The sequence below is a fragment of the Bison bison genome, unplaced genomic scaffold, assembly GCF_000754665.1.
Source record: "Bison bison bison isolate TAMUID 2011002044 unplaced genomic scaffold, Bison_UMD1.0 scf7180017864328, whole genome shotgun sequence".
In the NCBI taxonomy this organism is placed as follows: Eukaryota; Metazoa; Chordata; class Mammalia; order Artiodactyla; family Bovidae; genus Bison; species Bison bison.
The window spans coordinates 129,719-150,043 of record NW_011494900.1 but is presented as its reverse complement, the minus strand read 5'-3'; the positions used below and the strand labels follow the sequence as shown (position 1 = coordinate 150,043).

The following is a 20,325-nucleotide window of genomic DNA, read 5'->3' as shown; positions in this document are numbered from 1 at the left end:
ATTACTTTAAAAAAAAATCATCCATAATTGCAACAATGCTAGATACTTCTAAATGTTACCATTGCCAAAGTACTCCTTAAAATAACCTGTTTTAAATAATATTTAAAACTGCTTAAAAGTAAGTAGTTTTAAAATAAATATTTTAAAATTTCATATTTAAATATGAAAAGTCTTTTTCATGCTATACTATATTTCATAAACTTTCCTCTCCTGAATAGAATAAATCAAATTTCAGCTAATCCTTTCATTATCACAAATTTCAAGTAAGAAGAAACTGAACTAATGAAACTTATTAACAAACTTCCAGCTTCTATTATTTACATTTGGATTAGTCTTTTTCCCAAAAGAAACATAAATAAATAAATTAGTGTGGTGTAAAAACACCTTTTCTAGGGTAATTTAAAAATAGAAGAGTTTATGAGTTAAGCTACTTAAATGGGGACAAGCCAGCTACCTTTCAAATCCATTGTCTCACAATTACAGATACACAGGAAATCTATTTCATGCTTGATAATGAATCAGACCAGATTCTATTTTCCATTCAGAAACTTTCAACATTTGAATGTCCTAAAATGAGGCTCCTATGGACAGGAATTTAGCATGGCCATAGTGTAGCTAAGAGTGTTTATAGTTAGGGTTACTGATTAAAATAAGCTATCAAATCAAATTAGCTTGCTTATTTTCTCTAGTAGTGATTGTTTTCTGGTGAGTTACTTTCATGTTTGTTCACATAGCAATCACATTTTAATTAGTAATACTTCTCATATCTCCTTTGGAAGACTTTTCTTATAAAGTACTTTGTAAGCTTGCTTTCTTCTTTACAATAGTTCTGCAAAAAATGAATTATAATTAGTACCATCACATTTTACTTCTTTGGTTTGGAAAAAATATAAAGGAACCACCTGGGTAATTATCACAATTCTCCGTATCTCTGAAAGGGAGTATATACATAATTAATATAAAAACCTGCCACAGAAATATTTTCATCACATTCAAAAGAAAAACTGGATTGCTATTATCCCAGGGAGGAGTACAATAGGCAAGCTGGAAATTAAATACGAGATAGAGATCAGCTGTGCTCTGGTTTTTGAAAGGACAGATAAAGCTGGACAGTTTTATTCTAGGAATGAAAGCCAACACCACACCACATTTCTGGAAACACCCTTGCTCTTGTTGCTGTATTTGTTACTGAACAGATATTAGGTATGCTGTTCAAGTGTTTGCTAGTCCACTATAGAATCAACAGATATTCAAACAAGAAAATTTAGAAAATACAGTGATGGATAAAGAAGGAAAGGGAGACCCCTTGTGTCAGTATCTCTTAATTACTGTATTTGGGGGTACTGTCTTCCTATTTATTTTTAATTTATACTTATTCTTCAGTGTTGGAATAGAATAATCTGGTCTTTTGAAAGATATCTGAATAAATAAGTTCTGTGATTGCAGCCATGAAATTAAAAGATGCTTACTCCTTGGAAGGAAAGTTATGACCAACCTAGATAGCATATTAAAAAGCAGAGATATTACTTTGCCAACAAAGGTTCATCTAGTCAAGGCTATGATTTTTCCAGTGGTCATGTTTGGATGTGAGAGTTGGACTGTGAAGAAAGCTGAGCGCTGAAGAATTGATGCTTTGGAACTGTGGTGCTGGAGAAGACTCTTGCGAGTCCCTTGGACTGCAAGGAGATCCAACCAGTCCATCCTAAAGGAGACCAGTCCTGGGTGTTCATTGGAAGGACTGATGCTGAGGCTGAAACTCCAGTACTTTGGCCCCCTCATGCAAAGAGTTGACTCATTGGAAAAGACCCTGATGCTGGGAGGGATTGGGGGCAGGAGGAGAAGGGGACGACAGAGGATGAAATGGCTGGATGGCATCACCAGTTTGGGTAAACTCTGGGAGTTGGTGATGGACAGGGAGGCCTGGCGTGCTGCAATTCATGGGATCGCAAAGAGTCGGACACGACTGAGCAACTGAACTGAACTGAACGGAACTGAAGAGTGTGAAAACACCTTGTCTAGCATACTTTAAAAATAGAATAGTAAGAATAGCCATCTATCTCTGATAAATTTAGGAGCCAAGCTGCTTAACAGGAGTTGGAGCTACATGTTTCTCAAAGTCATTTGCATTTCACAATTATAAACACAAGACATCACAACCATTCGATTACTGGATGTTTAGGTATTTTCTAATTTCCGCCAAAAGAAATAGTGTCAAGAAATATCACTGTAAAAAGAACTGAGAGGCGCAATATACGTGCAAGAGAAAACAAAAGCATGGAAAGCAAAGTAAAATAATGGAGATTAAATAATGTAACTACATTCGATTTGTGAAATGGACTCAGATGAGACCATCTTGTTATAATGTGGGTTAAATTTTTAAATTCATATATATACATTATAAGAAAAACAACTACATTTCCTTTAAAAAAAAGTCTTCAACAGATAAATGCCAATTTTTGGCAAGGAGCTACTTTACATACTGGAAAATCTGATGCCCTTGGGTCAAAGTAGGGCCAGCCCTTCCAGCTCCCCTAGGTTCTGGCATCCTATTCTGGCCACTGGCTTATCTATGTCCCTTCATGCTCTGAGACATGCAGATTTCCACCCCCGACCCTCCTCCCCATGTCTAGAGAGTCTAAAACTCAAACAAGAGTTCCTCAATTGTAGTTTCTCTTTCCTTTAGTCTTACAAAGTCAGAGTGCCCAGTAGAGGTGAGCTGTCCATAGAAATGTTAAAGCTTTGCCTAGAATGGCCTGCAAGCCTACAGGAAGACTTCTTAAATTGAAGAAACTAGAACAAATAAATCCCCCAGACAACTTTTGCTAATAAGACTATAACCTTGAGGATATCACTTATTGAAAACTTTATGATAGGTAAAAGTACTTACCTTCCTGTTCTCTCATATTCTAGATGTTCAGAAGCCTAAAATAAAAATCAACTAAAGAATCTGTTCGCCAAGCTTTTGAGTTAAACTATTTTTGACCTTAAAAAACAATCAAAGCATCCTTTAATATGGTAGGATGTTTAGGGAAGGTGGGACAATTGTAATCTGACACATCTTTAAAGAGTTGTTGGTGTATCAGCTTTTGGAAATTTGAAAGCAAAGAAGACATGGAACTTGAGATAAGCATTCTAACTTCCTGGAAACATATAAGCAATAGTTATCTAACTATATTTCTATAAAATGAAGGATTTTACCATTTTATCATTTATTACTTATTTTAAAATATGTATAGAATTATATAGGAAAAGAATAAAATCCAAGCAAAACAACTAAAGGATGAGTAGAAGACTATTCCCAAAGGTCATACATATTAAAGAGTATTGGGGAGTGGGGGAAGATCTAGTTATGAGTCCTGTGTTTATGTTTCAGATAATTAATGAAAGTCAGAAGTTTGATCAAAGTGATTCTTTGATGTTTTAGGATTCTTTTAAATCACACTTAAAGATAGAATTTATGCTTAGAGCATACAGAAATGTAACCAATTATAGCACATAATCCCAACTCTCCCTTGGCTACCTGCAGCAAATTTGACTCCAAACCACCAGGTCCATGGCATGATGGTATGATGGAAGACATGCAGGAAAGTCACTTGACTATTTTTCTTACGCAGAATAAAAAAGATCTGAAATAATTTAAAGAAAATCAAGTTCATATAAAATCATCCAATAATTTTCTAATGTTACAAAAATATCGGCCAAGTGCAAACTATTACTATTCCATATTGTAATGTGCTTTGAAAGAGTTGCCTTATAGAATCTACAGAAGCAGCTGATTCTCTAAGAGGCAACTCAAAAGATAATTAGTACAAGAGAACTTAGGTGTGATGCCTAGTCACGGAAGAATCAATAAAAAGGTGAAAAGATACTGAATGCCGTGTTTAAAAATCAAAGATATAAAGTGAAGGATATGACCAAAAATTATTGAAAAAATGTTACTGGTTCAAATTAAAAAAAACAACACCACCACCACCCACGCAGACTTTGAAATATATGGAAAAGCAGACTTTGAAGTCCTAGGACTGAAATTCTATACTGCTCCCTAACATATTCTACCAATTTAGATAAAGGATCAAGCAAATTGAAAGAAGACTTGCAGCAAATCAGAAGTTAGCAAATTATTATTAAAGAAAGATGAAGAGGGAAACACTTGAAGAATTAATTAGGGAAGTAAGGTGGAAACGAAAGCAAAGCAGCTTAGGAAAAGTGAGAAGGGTGTTAAAGCCCTCATCCAGATTGAACGTATCTAGTCAGAAACTCTATAATTTCTATAATAAACAAAGAGGTAGAATAAGAAAGCTGGGGGCAGGGGGACGGGATTTTTTTCTTCTCAAAAACATATTCAACAGCAGAATTAAATGTTCAAAAATATTCAAAATGTAGAAAACCAGAGCTAAGTTAGACTTCTAAGTACAGGACTAAACAGACTGGCAGAAACAAAAGTATCCGTAAGAGTATTTGAGAAATGTGGTTCAGGGAAGGACACAGAGAAGCACCAGTTTCCTATGGAAGCTGAAACTGAGAACACGCAAAGCAGGAACAATGATGTCAAAGCACATTTGCTTATGCATGTAGAGGAAGGCAACGCAGTGCAACAGAAAAAGCCATACACGAGCAATCTGGGGTCCTACTCCCAGACCGTGGCGGCATTTCTCTGGGTAAGCCTTAAAACTTTCTGGCTTCCATTTCTTTTCAGATTAAGTCCTCTGGGCTAGATCAATGGTTCTCAACTCTGTCTGCATATTACTAGGTCCAAGAAGGTTTGTCTTTTGTTTTTAAATAACCATGCCTGGTCTGTAACTCCAGACCATCTTGACACCAAATCTCTAGGGGTGGGGCCCAGCTTTTTGTTTTCTAAGGCAATTAGGTCTACAGTGCCATAGGGTTGAGAACCAATGGACGACAGTGGGGGTTCTTAAAGTGTGGACCCTGGACCAACAGCAATAACTTCACTTGAGAACTTGATAGAAATGCAAACTCTTAAGCTCCATTTAAGACCCACTGAGTCAGAAATTCTGAGGGTGGGGTTGAAGCTTGTGTGTTTTTAATGAGTTCTCCGGGTGATTGTGTGCGTGCGTGCATACATGCGCAGTTGTGCCCGACTCTTTGAGACCCCATGGATTGTAGCCCACCAGGCTTCTTCGTCTGTGGAATTTACCAGGCAAGAATACTGGAGTGGGTTGCCATTCCCTCCTCCAGAGGATTTTCCCCACGCAGGGATCAAAACCCACATCTCTGATCTCCTGCATTGGCAGGTGGATTCTTTACCACTAGGACTACCTGGGAAGCCCAGCCAGGTGATTCTAATGCATGCTAAAATTTGAGAACCCCTGGATTTTATGCTTACTAAGTTCTGCTTTCTATCAATAATTCAGGGCTTCCCTGGTGGCTCGACAGTAAAGAATCTGCCTGCGATGGGGGAAACAGGATTTGATTCCTGGGTGGGGAAGATCCCCTGGAGAAGGGAATGGTAACCCACTCCAGTATTCCTGCCTGGAGAATTCCATGAACAGAGGAGCCTGCTGAACTACAGTCCGTGGGGTCACAAAGAGCGACTTCACACAACTGAGCGACTAACACACACATCAATAATTCTAATATTATGTGTAGCCAGCTGAGAAGGTAAAGCATGTTTAGATTTGCTACTAGAGATGTAGTGGAATATATTCTGAAGAAAACACACTTGGCAGTCTTAGGCCAGAATGGATTACAGATAAATAAGGTCCACATGCCACAAAGATACAATAATAGCCAGCTTTCTGTTGTTTCTGGAAACAAAGGTACAAGGTTTTCTCCTCTCATCATGGATCCTAATCCATGGCACTTGCTTTTCGCAGGAGCCACTCAGAGTTGATCCTCAGGAAGGGAGAAGACCCAATAAGACAGACTTCAGAAAGGCAGCTGGATATAGTTTTGATATTACCAAAATTACTGATATCCCAGAGATAACAACATTCTAGTGTGACTTTATGAATTTTGAAGCATGTGTCCTGTTAAAGGAGTGTGGATGACACACTGCTTTGATATAAAGAATCAGAGGTAACATATTCTCTGTTCTTTGCTTCCTGAACTTACTTCACAGAACAACCGTCATCCATCTAGATAAAGATGCTCAGTTTTGTAGTATATGTGACAGTTACATTCTTATCTTAACCAGATGGTAGATACACAAAAAAATCTTTTGGCATTTGCAAAAGACTGAAAAATAAGTTAATGCTATCTATTCTCTAAAATGATAATAAAAAATAATAGATAATAGGAGTCTGCCTGAGGAAGAGAGATAACCAAAGTTATCAGACAACCGAACCCTCACAGTTTATCACTTTCATTGAAACATCAAACATTTACCAAATGTGGTGATGATATACTCACAGTATCTAATAGCTCAATAAATTTGGAGAAGTAATAAAGCCAGCAGGTGCGTACCATCTGCAGAAACACACATAGAAAGGAATTCATTATTTTTTTTAACATGGGAAAGAACTTTATATTTTCTAATTTTGGCAAAATTTACATTACATAAAATTTACCATCTCAACCATTTTAAAGTGTATAGTTTGGTGGCATTAAGTACCTTCACGTTCTTGTACAACTATCCATAAAGCTCTTCCTCTCATAGGACTGACTCTGTACCCATGAAACAGTAAGTCCCCACCTGGGAATCCAGCCACCGACAACTACCATTTTACTTCCTGTTTCTGAATTTGACTACTCTGTGTTCCTCATAAAACAGAATCGTACAATATTTCTTGTCCCTTTGTGCCTAGATTATTTCACTCAGCATAATGTCCTCAAGGCTCAATCACATTGTATCAGGTGTCAGAATTTCCTTCCTGTTAAGGCTGAAAAATATTCCATTGTATCTATATATCAGTTTATCCATCCATTCATCTGTTGATGGACATGTGTGTTGACTTCCGTCTTTTGGCTAATGTGAAGAATGCTGTGAAAGCTGGTGTACAAATATCTTTTTAAAAAATTGGAGTATAATTGCTTCACAATGTTGTGTTAGTTTCTGCTGTACAATGAAGTCAGTCAGCTATGTGTATATGTGTATCTTTTCTCTCTTGGACCTCCCTCTCACCACACCCTCATCCCAGCCATCTGAGGCTTCACAGAGTACCGAGCTGAGCTCCCTGCCCTACACAACTTCCCACTAGTTATCTATTTCACATAGGTAGGTGTGTCATTTGAATCCTCGCTTTCAATTCATCTAGGTATACACCCAGAAGTGGAATTGTTGAATCATATGGTAATTCCATTTTTGAGGAACCAGGTACAAATTTACTTTTAAATCCAAGAAATTCAAAAAGAAAAGCACCAATTTGCATTTTACAGAAAACCCCACACCTGAATTTTTTTTCTTGTAATTTTTAGCTTTTTTCACTCAACACATATGTGATAATTGAGTCATTTACTCCTTCTGATTTCACATTCAGTATTTAAAAATAGAGTCCACAAAGTTTTAACACTGATTTAGAGTTTTTTCTGAAAAGAAACTTACCCTCAGTGCTGTAGGCGACTGTGAATAGTCAACAATATCACATCGAAACGAATAGCCTGTACCCCAGCCAGACATTATAAACTGTAAGAGAGCACATGCATATCACAGAAGAAAAGTACTTGCTCAACAGCTACAACAAAGGTAGTTTTGGCCACGTCTCCTCATTACATTTTCAGCTAACTCAGCAGTCAGTGCAGAGGGAAAGGTGGACTAGAACAATCACAAACCAGGAACTCACTTCATATCAAAGCATCAAGAGTTTTAAAAGTTGTAAAGTCACACTTATATAAACTGTGTGCTAATTAAAATGACTGTTTCTTGGAATGATTATTCTAATAAACTGGAGAACAAAATACCAGGAATGTTTTGTTTAAACTGGTAAGTATTTGACTTTATTTATGTACATCTCTATGTGCCTGTGCATGTTTGTGTATTCTCAAAGGGGTGACTGAGTCTGAAATCAGCCTTTTTTGATCATTTCAAATCTTTGCAATTAGTCAACAAATAAATGAGCAAACCAACCTTCTCAGTGTACTCATCCAATGTCTATAACAACTAGATTTTTCTTGTTTCAGTTAGTGGATGTAATAGGAAGTGATAGTCCATGGCTTTTAAATCCAGACAGACCAAACACAAGACTCACATATTAGTTTTGCTTTGAATTCACATAACAAGTAAGGGACAAAAATATTAACAAGAGAATACAGTCTGGCAAGCCTTAATTCCAACACACCCACGAAGTGACTTTAGGCCAGTGGTGAGAAGAAAAGGCCTATTGTTAAGTCTGGACCACAATTCAAAGATTACATTGATATTCTTTTGGTCTAGTGGTAGGAAGTTCTCCTTTTAAAACAGCATCTGAAAATGAAAAGCTAAGGGCTCTAATTTTAAATTAATATCTATATTAAATGGTTGGCTTAAGTTAGGGCTCTGACAATATGACCAGTTTCTTCTCTGGCATCCTGTTCTCACAAAAGCCAGCATCTTCCCTAAGAAAGATGTCTTCCTTCCCAGCATAAGGATTATACCATTTTCTATTCCATTACATTTTAAGTCTGTACTTTTAATTATTATTAAAGCTGAAATGACAACTTTACAGTAAGTTAACTTTTTTGGCAAAAGTTTAGGAGGCATAATCAGAATAACATTTTAATGGTGAAAAGAAATGAAGGAGAAAGAAAAACCACTTAGACCATAGTATTTAAAAACACTATCCTTTTTTGATAACTAGCTCCTAGCTTGACTTGTAATATCAACACCATCAACTTGGTAAATTATGAAATCTTAAAAATTAAGATTCAGAAAAGCATAAAAACATATTTCATGGATGAGAAAAATATCTTACAAAGACAAGTCAATAAATTTTCTCAAAGGAAGGAACAAAGGAAAGTACAGAAATAGTTAAATCTGTTTTACAAAGTCCTGATCTGTCAGTGAGAGTCTTCATACTCTCATACTCAGACTCACTTCTGACTGATTGAGGTAACAGGCTAACTCCTTTCATTTAGATGAGGTTGACTGATTCCCTACTCCAAATAAGCACTGCGATGAATAGGAGAAGCTCTGTGATGTGACCATCTGTGGGGCCTTTGCTGGTCTCTCTTTATTACTCAACTTTTGCCAAGTAACTAGCACATTCGAGCCATCACTATAAAATGAGGCACGTGGGTTCCTTTAGTCTGATGTACTTCCTTTCACCTTGTGCACATTTGCCCTAACATCCTTAGTGGAGGATGTAGACCAAATGCAATTGTGCTCCACCCAATCAACCATGTGTGAATGTGTCCTGGAACTGACACACTGCTCAGCTGTCAAAAACCTTTGATTAAACAGAAAGCAGAACTCAATGCTTTCCTGATATTAAATTTAAGAACATTCCAAAAGTCTGCAGAGCTTTTGACATATATGTCTATATTTTAGACTTTCACAAAGGAAGAGTAACCATTTCTATTTGGTAGGTAATAAATCTCCAAACTGGCATATAAGTTACTCAGGTATTACCAGTTAACTGGGGATAGAAACTCTCAGATTCAAACATTCTCAGACCTTTTATGTTGTAATTTCTAAAGCTGAAACCAAAACTTACTGGTTATACTTGGATTCCTTCCAGAGTATACATTTGGAGACACCACATTCAATGACACAATTAGATAGCAGAGCATAAAGGGATCTGAGAGACAAGGTCAATCCTGACTCTATATAATGAGAGAACTGAGGCCCACAGAAGTTGAATGATTAGTTCAAAATCAGGTAGCTAGTTAGTAGTGTAACTGGGACTAACTAGTCCCTGGTCTCCTGGCTTCCAGGTCTGTTCTTAGTACTTCTGGGTCTGTCCTATAGTAGGTTATATTCTATCTCTGATAACTCGCCAAAAGCATGTATTTTTCTGCACCCCCCCACCCCAGCTCTATTCTATTACTCCCTCCCTTTCAGTTGCTTATGCTCCGAAAGGACAGTAAGGTGACCTGTGAGTTAAGTCTGGAAATAAAGTAGAAGGCAGCAAAGTAAGTTCAGACTTCAGGAAGGCCTGTGAGAAATGATGCCAGAGCAGATTTAAGGTGAGCTAGTCAGGTGAATCCACAGCAAGAATCAGGCTGGAGAGATGCATGTGCAGAGGCCATGAGGTCTGGAGAGGCTGGAGAGGCCATGCGAGGTCCTCCCGGGTCCTGGTAATGGGGAAGCACAGGCTGTGCTGCAGAGGAAGTGGATAAGGAGCAGAAGAGGAGGAAGCCAGCCAGCATTGAAAGAGAAGCAAGGAATCCCAGAAAAGCAGAGAAGGGAGCGTAGCTGAGATTTATAATCAGCAGAAGGGAGAGAGAGAGAATTCATGAGTCTGCTTGTGGTCCTGGAAATTCTTCACCTCTCTTTGACAGGTAAGGGACAGCTTCCCTCATCTATTGCCTTGTACAAGTCTAAGTTCTCTGTTCCCCACAAAACTCAGCTAAACCAAAACAGTCTACCACCTAACAGGTCATCAGGGTATGTATACATTCTGAACCCCAAATTACTACCATGATGATGACAACTCATTAGAGTCAGAATGAGCTCCGATGTCAGACAGACCTGGACTCAAATATCAGTCCTCCACTTGGCAGTTACACTATCTTTGTTGTTGTTGTTTAGTCACTAAGTCGTGTCCGCCTCTTTTGTGACCCCATGACTGGAGCCTGCCAGGCTCCTCTATCCATGGAGTTTTCCAGGCAATACACTGTCTTGGGTGTATCTAATTTCTCCAACTATGAGTTTCCTTAAAGTTGAACATTTATGGATTCAATCATCTTTTATGGTTAACTGTGTGTGAGTCCCTGGACTTAATGTTAATTCTCACTATCTGCAAGGTAGACTATACCAAGATCCTTTAAGGAGTTCAATATTTGGTCTATAGAAAACAATATTTTTGGGGAGGGGTGCAAATATCTGCTCTAGTGAGCTAAGTTTCTGAAATTTCTTAAATCTTGGAGAGTTACCCTTAAAGTCATATCAGGAAACATCATGACAGACGAACATAAAGACTCAGGTAAAATTCTCCCATTAGGAATACTGAAGATACTTGCCTCATAAAACATATACACAGAAAAGAGTACTATGGAAAAATTGTATGTTATCATCACTTTCTTGAGTTCAAAAGGCTTTCGATTCTCCATGAGCTTTGGTCCCAGAGACGTGACAAAATAGACATAGAATCCTAGGATGATGGTTTGTGGCAGAGGTGAGGACATGAGGAGCCAGTCTTCAACTCTAGGATCTAAGAGAAAAACAAGATGTAAGTGCACAGCCATTTAGCTCCGTGGTAACTGACAGTAACCAGCATTTAAGTGAGCACCTAGATCCTAATGCTGTCAGTGAACTGTTTGGTCAGTGATGACTACCATCTTCAGCTCGTGTCAAGGGAAATCACAAGGGATTGGGACAGAGATAGAAACAGTGAGGCTCAAGGGGCAAAGGGAGGTACTGGTCACCAGAACTCAGGAAAGAGTCACGTGGAGAAGCCCTTCTGGTGAGGAGCCATGTCCTTCAGTGGAGGGATTCAGCAATCCTGCAAACAAGGGGCCAGGGAAATCAAAACCCTAGCCTCACCCTCCTCCCTATCTCTCTATTAGCTGAACCCAACCAGAAACCACATCGCAGGGGAACAAGTCCATGGAAAAATCGTATCCTCCATCTATAACCACTAGTAACACAGTAGAGTTTCTCCACCCAGACATTCTTTCATGTATATAAATATGTTTTGGTTTGCTGTTTGTTAACTTTTCTTCATTCCCCAAGAAAATGGGAAAGGTCTTCTGTGTACTGGATTATTCAATTGAAAGGGACTTTAGCATCATTTAAGTATCTGAACTGTGGGTTCTAGGTGTCCAGAATGTGGGCTAACCCATCTGATATTTTAAACAGAAAAACAGAAAAGTATTAGCCTCACAATCATGTAAAGAAGAAATTCACATGATTACTGCTAGTTCCAGGCTATGAGAATTAGATTAATTAAAAAACTGCAACTCAAGGTGAAATGTGATTAATTTCATAATCTTAAGTGTAATCTTGGGTGTAATTTTACAAAATTGTTTCACAAAGCCAGAATATTATAAAGGCAAATATGTGTGGACAAATTTCCAAGTGTGTCTGATTCAAAATTGAGTCTTTAACCCTAGGTTGCTAAATACCACTCTTGTTAATTGGAAAGGACAGTGGGGGGAATACAGCCCTTGCCCATTGAGACTGCTGATGATGTAGCTAATTACCAAAAAAGTTGAATATCCCTTCAAGTCTGACTTCTTATCCAAGTCAAAAATTTCTTCAATAGACTCCATGATTGATGACTCACTCGGCCTCAGTTTTATTGCTGGAAAGCTCACATTTGATACTCAGATATACTGGGGCATATCTGTAGTGATTAAAGATGATTTCTTCTACACTCAAATGGGCTTCCTTCAAAAAAAACTGACAGATGCCTTCAGTTCAGTTCAGTTCAGTTCAGTTCAGTCGCTCAGTCGTGTCCAACTCTTTGCAATCCCATGAATCACAGCACACCAGGCTTCCCTGTCCATCACCAACTCCTGGAGTTCACTCAGACTCACGTCCATCGAGTCAGTGATGCCATCCAGCCATCTCATCCTCTGTCGTCCCCTTCTCCTGCCCACAATCCCTCCCAGCATCAGAGTCTTTTCCAATGAGTCAACTCTTCGCATGAGGTGGCCAAAGTACTGGAGTTTCAGCTTTAGCATCGTTCCTTCCAAAGAAATCCCAGGGCTGATCTCCTTCAGAATGGACTGGTTGGATCTCCTTGCAGTCCAAGGGACTCTCAAGAGTCTTCTCCAACACCACAGTTCAAAAGCATCAATTCTTATCTCAAAATAATAAGCTAAAAGTCAGCTCTAAGGTGGACCTCAGATATTTAGGAATTTAATATATGATAAAGAAAGCCATATAAGCAAGAAGAAAGGGAGAGATAATTCATTGAAAAGGAAAACTGACTACTTGGGAGAAAAATGAGTTTGTGCCTTACCTTGTATCCTACCAAAGCATGTCCCAAACTATGTGATACAAGGAAGATATTAAAGAATTCTTTAAATTCAGCAGTAAAGAATTTGCCTGCAATGTAGACATTTGGATTTGATTCCTGGGTCAGAAAGATTCCCTGGAGCAGGAATTGGCAAGCCACTCTAGTACTCTTGCCTGAGAAATCCCATGGACAGAAAAGCCTGGCAGGCTACAGTCCATGGGGTTGCAACAAGACTTAGTGACTAAACTACCACCCCAAAAAGTAGGAAAAGTCTACTAGAAATGCTAAGTTAAGCAAACAAAGCACTTTTCAGCAGAATTTCTTAGTGCTTCATGTTTGTTTTGAATTGCCAAGGTGAGAATGGTGGTATGCAGCATTCCTCAAACTTACTTGGCCATGGAGCCCTGATTTTTTGCATCAATAGAATACTATTTAACATCTTGTGGAACACCACAACACTCTGTGGAATGCAGAGCGTTCCTATCTTTAGGAAAGATAGCCCTTTGTGAAAATGAAGTCATAATGAAACTACTAAAAATTAGGTAGTGATAGGAGAAAATCAATAGGATCAATCATTTTGACATCTAGTAAGGAGGTAGAAAACATAAAATTTCATAAATCATTTAATCATGGGGAATGAGAGGTGGAAGTTAAGAAAAACACTTGAGTTTTTTTTTTGTTGTTGTTCAGATACTGTCTTAGGAAAAGTGAGTAGAGTAAGTAGAGCAAGTGGCCAAAGTCAAACTCTGGAGGACTCAACATTCAAAGGAGGAGAGAGGACCGAGGACTGAGAAGGATTAGGCAAAAATGGAGAAGGAAAACCACAAGAGTGTGATATCCTTAAGCCAGAGGAAGAGTGAACTTCTGGAAGCAATCAAGGTAACAAATGTGGCAGACAGGGAAAGTACAATGTGGGCTGAAAAGTGCCCCTGGACTGATGCTCTTAGCAGGAACGATTTCAGGAAGTATCGTGTTCGAAACAAATGTTCAACAAACGTTGCTCAAAGACATTCGCAGGAACACAAAGAACACAAAGGTCTCAAAAAAAAAATTCGTAGTAAGATGTCACCGTTTTAGAACAGGAAAAGCCGTGAAATCAGCTATGCAGGCAGCATACCTCCCTGTGTACTTCGATTTATTCCCTGCCTTTCCTGTACCAAGTTTCCCAGGATATCTGGGTGCTGTATGCAATTGGAAAGGCCCTAAGGAACCCCAGCCACAGTCTAGTAACTCACCAGGAAAGTTTGAGTAAGGAAAATTGTCACAGAACTGGGGACCAAAGGACAGAACTGGACCAGATCACACTTTTTTAAAAACACAATTTTTAAAGGTTAAGCTCCATCTACAATTACTACAAAATACTGGCCACACCCCCTGTGCTGTACAAACATCTTTGCAGTTGATCTTACACCGAGTAATTTGTACCTCTGACTCTCCCACCCCATGTTCCCCCTCTCTCTCCTCTTCACTGGTAACCACTAGTTTGTTCTCTGTATCTGTGAATCTGGTTCTTTTTTGTTATACTCACTAGCTTGTTGTATTTTTTAGATTCCACATATGTTATATCATACAGTATTTGTCTTTCTCTGACATTTCATTTATCATAATGCCTTCAAAGTTCACCCATGTTACTGCAAGGGGCAAAAGTGTGTTCTTTTTTATAGCTGAGTAGCATTCCAGTGTGTGTGTGTGTGTGTGTGTGTGTGTGTGTGCACATACCACATCTTCTTTATCCATTCACCTGTTGATGAGCACTTACGTCATTTCCATAACTTGGCAATTATAAATAACCCTGCTGTGAACATGTACATTTTTAATTAGTGTTGTTGTTTTTTTCCCCAGATATATATCCAGGAGTAGAATTGCTGGGTCATATAGTAATTCTATTTTTAGGTTTTGGGAAACCTCCATACTGTTTTCCGTAGTGGCTGCACCAATTCACATTCCCACCAGCTGTGCGTGAGGGTTCCCTTTTCTCCACATTCTCACCAACATTTGTTACTTTTGTTCTTTTTGATGAGTACTATTCTGACAAGTGTGAGGTGATACCTCATTGTGGTTTTAGAAATGACCAAAACTTTGATGGATTTTTTTCCCCATCAGCGAGTAATCCAAACCTTAAATATATGAATATAAACCATATTAATATTTCTAGCTTTTATCTTCAATGAAATAAACATATAAAACCAGTATTAAAAGAAGGCTTCTAAAAAACAAACAAACAAAAAAAGGCTTCTAGAAGAATGTCAACATTATTACCTTTGGATGGTGACAACATGGGTGATTTTTATTTTTCTTTTTAAGAAATTTTAAATGTTTCTGTTATGAATGGGTATCATAGGCATGGTTGAAAACTAGTTTTTGGTTTTTGTTTTTGTCAGTAAAGGAATTTCTGAATTAGAGATATTTTATTTCATTCTTTTATTAGTTCAGCGACAGTAGTGTGATGGTGAGGGTAGTGAGATGGGGGTATCAAATGATACCATATTTCTGGTCTTCCGCTGGTAGCAGCAGGAAAAACAAAAAGCCAGGAAAAGCATGCTGGGCTGGCTCAGGAAGCAAAAGAAAATAATATTTAAATAAATCATGTTTCCTGTAATTTAACATTATAAGCACATACTTTTTAAAAAAAAAATCCTGAGTGTGCCTTTCAAGTTCTACAGATTTTAAAAAAATCTTATCTTTGAGGAAAAGCTAGTTCATTTAATTTCATACTATTTTCAAAGCAAATAACAGAACAATTCACCCAGCTTTTTAATCCTTTCTCAGCCTGCACTGATCCTGGCCCTCCAATGGACTCATTATGTGACCTGGGGTCACTGACTTGACTTCTCTGTGCTTAGTTTCCTCATCTGTGAACTGGGCACCAAACAACATGTATCTCAGAGAGGATTCAGTGAGTTATTACAAGTAAGGAGCCTGGCACAACTTGAGTGCTCAGTAAGCATTGCTACTATTATTTCAGCAGATCTTGGTTTTGTACCCCTGCAGTGGAAGCAGAGTCCTAACCACTGGACCTCCAAGGAATTCCCCAGGCCTTTATATTTTGAAATAAGCTGCTGCGATGACCATGATGAACGTTCCATCAAAGTTATAAACCAGGAGTTCAATGCTTCCTTCAGCAACACTGAGGCCCTCAGTACCCCACTGCTAGGTGCTCTGCGGTAATTTTATGTGGTTTTTCTGTCTCCTGATCCAATCTGCCACCATCTTATCGTCTATATAATGACCAAATTTACTTTCTAGAAGTAAAGCTTTGCTCAGATTATTCCTTTGCTTAAATTAGCTCTCCCTACTGAGCAAATAAAGCATTTAATATGTCCATGACTCTGATGACTGTTCATTTTTCCTGCCTTCTCTCTTGGCAGATACCTTTCCAAATAGGGAGCCCACTTTCATGTGAGGCAGGGGGCTCACGCTGATGAGATATCTGCAAGTCAGATGGGGCTGGTGGCTCGATAAAGGTAATTCTGCCTCAGTCTATGATCTCACAAATCGCAAAAGGTTCTGGGGTGAAGTGTGCTGTTTTCTTTAGAGACAAAAGGCTGATAAGGGAGAGAGAGTTTCCTGTACCTTCTATTCAGCATCAGAGCTGCGTTTAAGTACTACCAACAGATAAAGGCAGAGGATGGAGGGGCAGGCTGTCTGAGAGTCCAGACCTCAGCTCTGACGTTCTGACTTATTACTAGCCCCATAATGCTTTTCTAAGAGCATTCTGGAGAGTGAGTACAGGGGAGTATAAGGGTCACATACATAGAATATTAATGAGCTTTTCCATCAACCACTTTTAAGAATGTGTTCTCTTCTTAAGTAGCAGTACTAGCTCAAAGGGTACACCTTTTAAAATTCTAAGTGCCAATAAGATGAAGAAGCTGGAAGGAGAAACAAACATGTACCTCTGGTACTTTGTGAAGTACTAGAGATTCAGAGTGGCAGCAGATTTTCTGTCTTCTTGCAAAAAGATCACTCTGAGTCTGAAAGGTCAAAATCATTACTATTCGAATACAAGGAAAGTTGCTTTTTAAACATCAAAACATTATAAATCCTCTTATAGCTTAAGTATTAATTAAACCATTTTAAAATTCTGTAGCTGTGGAATTTTCCACATGAAATAACTATGCCTGCCTCCTACTTCTCTAATAATCAGAAAGCCAACGAGTATCAGTAAGTTTCCCAAAGTCTATTCAGAATTAGGGCCAAAGCCAAGAATACACTTGAAATTCTTGGCACTTGATCATGGCCTTAGCCCTTTGAAGTATAGGCAAAGTAAAACAGAACTAACATGGCCAAAAATGATTCCTAATGGTTCTCAGAGATCAATATCACACTACACAGAGCAAAAAAACCCCTCTTGTTATACCCAATAGTGTTCTCATAAAGATATATATCTCAACACAAACCATTTTAACCCTTCTAGATTTCAACAGGAAAAAGAATGAAGAAACTTAAAAAAAAAAAAGATATGCTATATTAAAAGTATTTGAACATGGAAATGCGCTATAAGTCATCAACCACCACCACTGTTTCTGTTGGGATACTTCCTAAATAACATAGCACTTTCATGCGTATTAGGCAATGGCAATCCACCCCAGCATTCTTGCCTAGACAATTCCATGGACAGAGGAACCTGGTGGGCTACACAGTCCATGGGGTCACAAAGCGTCAGACGCAACTGAGTGACTAACACTTTCATGCGTATTATCTGGTAGCTGGGGGATACCAGGCTCAACTCTCCTTTGCTAACAAGGAAACTGAGGCTCACAGACAATAAATAATTTGTGCAAGATCACTGAGCTGGTTCACAATAGTGGCAGAACTTAAATCAAGGTCTTTTCACCACACATCTCCATCCTTCCCTCCTCCCTGAAGACTTTAAATTAGCATAGCTTCAGATCAGTAGCATCGCCTGCCTCTTCCTTTCATCCTCCCCACGCTGTTTGCAACACTGCTTCCAGGACTTTCCTCGTCTATCCTGAACCACTTCTCACCTTTGTCATTCCCTTTTCTGACCTAATACTAGGTCAATGTAAGTATTCATAATCTTTTCAATGTAAGTATTCATAATAAAAATAAAGAGTTGACCCATGAATAAAATTAGAAGTGGAATTCAGAAGTAGTTCATCTTAAAACATTTTATACTTAGAGCACTATATAGATATTCATCATCACCTAAATCTATTTGGCTCTTGAATTAGGATATTGATTAATTGAATGTCTTGGGTTCTTACAATGGGGATAATGAGTAGCAAGAGTTGGATAGCAAGTGATCCGTTCTTCCAAACATGTCTATTTCAAAAAATTATCCAAATCTACTTCGTTCCCAAGGTTAAATCATGAGAGTTCAGGTAGCCAGTTACACCTCTACCTTGAAAAGAAAATATTCATATTTTTAAATAAATAAATAAAACCCATTACAACAGAAAAAAAATAGTATTTAAATTAAATATTGAATTTATGAGAACTACTGTAAATCTTCAGAGAAAGATAATCTTTAAAGAAATCTATACATTCTCTGTGTCATTATGTAAGTTGAAAAATAAGAAAAAATTGAATATATATATATAAAAATTCCCTTCAATCTCCATTCACCAGAGTGAAACTTCTCTATTTATGGGATCCTTTTTAGGATCCTTTTAAGAACCTTTGCATTCTTCAGGGGCAAAACTATAGCATCTTTTTCAGTGAAATGAGATTGGTTTTTAATCTACTGAGAAAGATTTGTTGTTGTTGAATTGCTAAATTGTGTCTGATTCTTGAGACCCCAAGGGCTGTAGCCTGCCCGTCTCTTCTTTCATTGGGATTTCCCAGGCAAGAATACTGGAGTGGGTTGCCACTTCCTTCTCCAGGGGACCTTTCCAACCCAGGGATCAAATCTGGGTCTCTGGCATTACAGGTGGGTTCTTCACCACTGAATCATCCAGGAAGTCCACTGAGAAAGATAGCAACCATGAAACAGTGTATCTTTGCTGAAATCAGTATAAACAGAAATATAATTTCAACTGTGCTAGGTAGCAAGAGGTGACACTTTTTCCTCCTGAATTTGGTGAATATGTGATTCTAACTGATAGGTAACAAACTAATCTAAAGTGGTGATGGTGGTGAATATGTGGAAAGGAATTCAAATGTGAAATACCAGAGTACTAATCATAACCAGAAAATGTATGTTCTGATCTTTCTGCTGACAAATGACCATGATGTTGGGAAGGTCCATACAGTCAAAGCTATGGTTTTTCAAGTAGTCATGTGCAGATATGAGAGTTTTTCATATCAAACTGTGGTGTTGGAGAAGACTCTTGAGAGTCCCTTGGACAGCAAGGAGATCAAACCAGTCAATCCTAAAGGAAATCAACCCTGAATATTCATTGGCAGGACTGATGCTGAAGCTGAAGCTCCAATACTTTGACCACCTGATGTGAAGAGCCCACTCACTGGAAAAGACCCTGATGCTGGGAAAGACTGAAGGCAGGAGGAGAAGGGGCAACAGAGGATGAGATGGTTGGATGGCATCACCGACTCAATGGACATGAGTTTGTGCAAACTCTGGGAGTTAGAGGAGGACAGGGAAGCCTGGCTTGCTGCAGTTTATGGGGTCACAAAGTGTCAGACCCTATTGAACAAGAACAACAACATGAGAAGGTAGCTTTGATGACATCTAAGTCCATCTCAGCTCTGAAATGTTCTGATTCCTTGTCTATTCTTTTAAAAATGCTACCTTTGTTATAAAACATTTAAGTATTATAAAACATTTGTTATAAATGTTTGTTTAAAACATTTTATAACAGTTATAGAAGCAACACATATTGATGTGGTTTAAAAACATCTAGACAGGGACTTCCCTGCAGTCTAGTGGTTAAGACTTCACACTTGCACTGCAGGAGGTGAGGGTTCAATTCCTGGTCTGAGAACTAAGATCTCTCACACCACATACTGTGGCCAAACAAACAAATAAAAGACAAAACAAGAAACCCCCAAACATCTAGTAGACAGACACAGAAAAGTAAATAGAAATTACCCATAATCCTACCACACAAATGGAATACGAAATGGCAATCCATTCTAGTATGCTTGCCTGGAAAAGTCCATGGACAGAGGAACCTGGCAGGCTACAGTCCATGGGGTTGCAAAAGAGTTGGACACGACTGAGCCACTGAGCATGCATGCATGAAATACAGGTGGTCTTCTATAACCTGCTTGCATTTAATGATTTTAAACGACTCACTATGGCATTAAATGCCTTTCAACAATGTTGATTTTTTTTTAATGGGCAATGGGAGAAGGTGGGCATTTCAGAATTACTCAGGGGTTACCCTAGCAAATGCCCCAG

The 20,325-nt window shown here is 38.4% G+C and overlaps 1 protein-coding gene across 1 annotated transcript in view; it reads right to left on the bottom strand.

Annotated features, from left to right (window-relative positions):
- Positions 1-20,325, bottom strand: part of ELOVL7 (ELOVL fatty acid elongase 7) — a 28,403-nt gene that overhangs the window by 7,352 nt on the left and 726 nt on the right. The window contains exons 2-5 of the mRNA XM_010853468.1: positions 11,059-11,249; positions 7,505-7,585; positions 6,373-6,429; positions 3,521-3,626 (exon numbers count right to left, since the gene is read on the bottom strand). Coding sequence (XP_010851770.1) covers positions 3,521-3,626; positions 6,373-6,429; positions 7,505-7,585; positions 11,059-11,249 — 435 coding nt within the window. The remainder of the gene's footprint in view (positions 1-3,520; positions 3,627-6,372; positions 6,430-7,504; positions 7,586-11,058; positions 11,250-20,325) is intronic.